Below are 4,404 nucleotides of genomic sequence, written 5' to 3'. Positions count from 1 at the left end.
ATACACACACACCCCCTCCCCCCCCCCCCCCCAAAAAAAAATGGCATATATATATATATATATATATATATACAACAAACGCAGAACAGTTACATAGAAGAAGAAAAGGGATATTAATTAGTATATTCATAGGGTTTTTTTCAATGTGTTTGTTTTTAGAATAAACACTGAAGGCCATGCAATCATATGTTATGTTCTCAATTTTTATTTGCTATTTCTGAGAGACCTTAGACATAGTAACTTGGAACACTAATTTATCAAATTTACATTTGTCTTGTCAAACTAAAAATAACAAATTTCCAAGATGAAAGATGAAACAGGAGACCCTCTCTGCTGTTGTGAATTTATCAACGGAAACGGAGAAAGAAGCCATTTACTGGCTGTGTGTTGTGATTGCGAGGATTTGGACGAGTCTTGCGACAGGTACGGGTCCAACTATTTTTCATTTCAGTCCCATTCGTAGGATATTGCGTTGTATCATTTTTGAAGACCGAAAGATCAAAGTTGAAGAAAAAGTACAAGTTTCCAGCAGATATTTTCTTTCGAACACTTAAAAATAAATATATGCTGTTGTTTTTATCTATTTACATATAACATTACTTGAGAGTTAGTTAATTATTTCATTTTAACAATTCAGAAAAAATGCAATTCAGTGACGTTTGCAAATGGTTTGTTACTTCTTCTTCTTCTTCTGTTGAAGTACAGGCCACCATGTTGTTGGTGTATTTTCGTACTTGTTAGTTACTTTTGTTTTGTCTCTAAATTACTAAAGAGAGAGAGGATCCAACCCTACCCGAATGAGAGGATATTAAAGGAACAAAACCATGTAGACTCTAGATTAAAGTTGAATCATTGACATTGTGAGGTCGATGGTCCGTCATGAGACATGACTAGACTAGTAGTAGACCCCTACTAATATATCTAGAAATTAGTCTAGATCTAGAATATTTTAGAAAGAAAATGGTGTGATATTAAGAATTCTTTGGTTTGATCGAAGAAAATGTACTTTTTTGGTCCTTTTTTTCACAGTGATTGATTCATAAATTGATAGAAAGGAGTGAGTCTGAGGCTGAGACATTTCCATGAAAATGTTGTTAATACCGGGGTAGTCTTAACTTTTTTTTATTTGAATTTTTTTTAATGAGGACATGTGTATAGAGTGAATTTATTTAAATTATCTGCATTTATGTTTTGTTTCTGGTTTTCTGCCCACTTTAATTGACAGGTTTTTCACAGGAAGGGATGTTGGCAGAGACAGGGTAGCAGCCGTCAAAGAAACCATCCTTGACCGTGTACGGATCCCAACATTCCTTGGCCAGGGCGCAAGACGTATTGATGAACTTGTCGACACAACGGCACTCCCACCTCTCTTCGTGATACCCTTCTGGCTCTACATAGCCTCTTTTCATGTCCTCCTCACCGCCTTCTCGTTCATCATCCCACTGGGTGCAGTAGTCTACTACCTCCGTGTTCTCAAGCATAAACGGAGGACACAGTTCTTCATGAGTGTAACGTTAGTTTCCATATTCTCCATGTACTACGTCTTCTCCCTGTATGCTGTCCCCATTGGTGATGTCTCGGCTGTGGAGCATGCCGCTATTTCCATCAACTTGCTGCTTTTTTTCGGAGCGTTCGCGATGACAAAACGTGCAGCAGGGTTTGTAGATTGCAATCCGACTTCATCAGAATCATCAACAAGACCAAGAGACGGGTCTGAGAGTGGAGGTCAAAGATTTGCTGACATCACACATCTTCACAAGAGGAACAATGGTTCCTCCAATTCACTTTATGAATCAGAGGAGTCTGATTCAAGTCTTGAAAGAGGCCCTTTGATTGGACAGAGTCAGGAGAATGAGCAGCAAAGGACCAATGAAACGGAGGGATCTATACCCACTGATTGGTGTAATGCTTGTCAGATGGTAAAGCCAGCTAGGGCGGGGCATTGTAGGATTTGTGATCGCTGTGTGCATCGGTTGGACCATCACTGTGTTTGGTAAGAAGGAGTTTCTCTGATTGTTCAACACCCTTTTCTATCAGATATTATGATCAATCACACCAATCATGAACTCAGCTTAAACATAGAATAGTGAGGCCTATAACAGAAGCATTTGGGGGGGGGGTGGAACAAGGAGGGTGGGGAGAGTTTTTTTTTCCTCCAAGTTGAATTTGGCTTCTAATTATTTGTGACATAATAGAACTTTAAAATCAGCTATGTAAATTAAGAAGGAAAAACTAGATGATGGATGTGTTGTAAATGGAAGGTAAGAAAGATAGGGAAAAATAACCTCCCTCCCCCCCCCCCCCCAAAAAAGAAGCTAAATAAAGAGTCAATTATGTGTTATTTATTTGAGTCAGCAATATATTGCTCATGTGTTTGTGAAATATCTCTGTCAATTTTTGTTTTTTTGTTGTACCGGTAATATGTTGATCTGTACCATGATCTCCTTTATACTTATCTCAGGCTCGACTGCTGCATTGGTAGAGACAACCACCGGTCCTTCATCGTTGCCCTTCTCCTTTTCTTTGTTGGGGTTGCTGGGGTGCAGGTAGAGGAACATACACTCTCCTTGTAGCCACACAGTATGAAGAGAGTTTCTGGACAGCGCTAGAGTATGTCTTTCTTGCAAAAGGGTGAGGCTGAATCTGAAACAGCATCAATAGACTGTGACCATATGTTTGTCTTCAGCAAGATTTTAGGTTCATAAGACTAAATTATCTCTAATGAGTATGTATAAAATCTGAATAATTTTGTCTTGTTCTTTGATATGTTTATGATGCAAAAATGCTCCACTTTGGTACTTATTGATCAAGATAATTCACGTTTCTTATCTAGGTAAAAACAGTATAAAAATATAGGATGATAATAATTTTTGTAATTGTTAAGAAAATGCTAACGTTGATTGTTTTAGAAGGGGTGTGTTGTTACAGTTCACTCTCTTATACAAACCATTGAGCATTTTGGCTGAAACTTATATTCCCCAAAAGTTCACAAAATTTGCTAAGTTTAATCTGATCTACCATTGAAAATGTTTGCATATTTTCCTTGAATATCCTTTATTTTCCTCTTTTTTCATGATGCACCAGGCTTTCCATCATCTTTGTATCCATCCTGTATGCCCTGCTGGTGTGTCCTGCCGTCCTAGCGCTCCTCCTCCAGCAGTTCCACCTCATCACACACAACTGGACCTACAGGGAGAGGAGGCTTGTCACCAGGCAGCCCGGCGGTAGAGAGCGCCTCATGATGCTGGATAAGGGCGCTGTGACAAACTGGGTCAACTTTATCACTAACTGTGGAGACTTGGATGAGACTGGAGACGGCAGCTCCACAGTTGTTTGATGGAGTTGTTGCTAGGCAACCAGGGAGTGCACCATGGGTGTGGACAGAGGCTGTGCAACTATTAACTCATTGAGCCTCATCACAAACAAGGTTTAAATTTAACCCATGGTTTAAACCCTCATTTACATAACCCATGGTTTAAAATTAGCGCAAATTAAGCGTACCTTGCCTTGCGCGCGTCTGATATTGGACCTCTGACTGTGCCGAGCTTAATTTGCACTAATTTTACACTATGGGTTATGTGAATGAGGGTTTTAACCATGGGCTAAATTTAAACCTCCTTTGTGAATTTGGGCCAATAAGCTTCATCACAAATTAAGCAATCTGGAGAGTGCAAATGGGACTATGAGAGGGGGGGGGGGGGGGGGACTCTGTATAATTGATTCCTTATCTATCATTATCTAAATTAGGAACCACCTGATGTGTGAATTAAGGCAGTTTATACAACACCTACATGGATCCTTGTCATTTGATTGGAAGATTGCTGGTCACATGATATTCAATAGATGTTATATTGCATTTTTGGTTATATGCGCCGTGCAGTTTTGGTTATATGCAGACTGCGTACCTCTCTGCCGTGCGCGTATCCCTGCATGTATCTGATGCGAAGGCAATCTGAATGTAGGCTTGACTCCAACTTTAATTTATCTTTAATATAAGGAGTAAAGCATAATTTGTTTATTAACGTTCTTTTAGATCTTCTTTGATGTTGTATAAAACAAATAATGAATGTTTTTTCATTCGTTCAATTCGTTGAAAAATTAACGTTAATTCTATTCAACTCGGCTGACGCCTCGTTGAATAGAATGTTAATCTTTCAACTCACAAAAATATTCGCACTATTGAACTTATAACCATTCATTATTTGTATACTAAACGTTTTTTTGAGCGTGTTTAAAAGATTTCGCGAAAGTTTCATGCCATGAAATTATTAGAAACACTGCTAACACCACACAAACTCTAAATCACTCACAAATAAATTTAGCATCACTGTCATTTATGATTCACTAAGTTCCTGGTTTTACAAGAGAGATTATTATCTTAACATTATTATTGTTGTTATTATT

The 4,404-nt window shown here is 38.4% G+C and overlaps 1 protein-coding gene across 1 annotated transcript; it reads left to right on the top strand.

Annotated features, from left to right (window-relative positions):
• The first annotated feature begins 207 nt into the window (after positions 1–207).
• LOC579909 (palmitoyltransferase ZDHHC23) lies at positions 208–3,695 on the top strand. The gene is made up of 4 exons (XM_011681582.2): positions 208–423; positions 1,226–1,993; positions 2,462–2,631; positions 3,085–3,695. Exons 1-3 carry the CDS (start codon positions 305–307, stop codon positions 2,571–2,573), a joined length of 999 nt encoding a protein of 332 aa, XP_011679884.2. The 5' UTR covers positions 208–304; the 3' UTR covers positions 2,574–2,631; positions 3,085–3,695.
• The last annotated feature ends 709 nt before the right edge of the window (positions 3,696–4,404 follow it).

This window comes from Strongylocentrotus purpuratus, unplaced genomic scaffold (genome assembly GCF_000002235.5).
Source record: "Strongylocentrotus purpuratus isolate Spur 01 unplaced genomic scaffold, Spur_5.0 spur5_scaffold_1, whole genome shotgun sequence".
In the NCBI taxonomy this organism is placed as follows: domain Eukaryota; kingdom Metazoa; phylum Echinodermata; class Echinoidea; order Camarodonta; family Strongylocentrotidae; genus Strongylocentrotus; species Strongylocentrotus purpuratus.
Note: the sequence above shows the minus strand (reverse complement) of the source record. Positions and strands in the feature narration are given on the sequence as shown.

Excerpts from the sequence above, each read along its gene's own strand:
- LOC579909 (XM_011681582.2), top strand. The coding sequence starts at position 305 with ATGAAAGATGAAACAGGAGACCCTCTCTGCTGTTGTGAATTTATCAAC. Across the intron at positions 424-1,225 it reads TTGGACGAGTCTTGCGACAG|GTTTTTCACAGGAAGGGATG; the intron begins GTACGGGTCCAA and ends TTTAATTGACAG. Across the intron at positions 1,994-2,461 it reads TTGGACCATCACTGTGTTTG|GCTCGACTGCTGCATTGGTA; the intron begins GTAAGAAGGAGT and ends TACTTATCTCAG.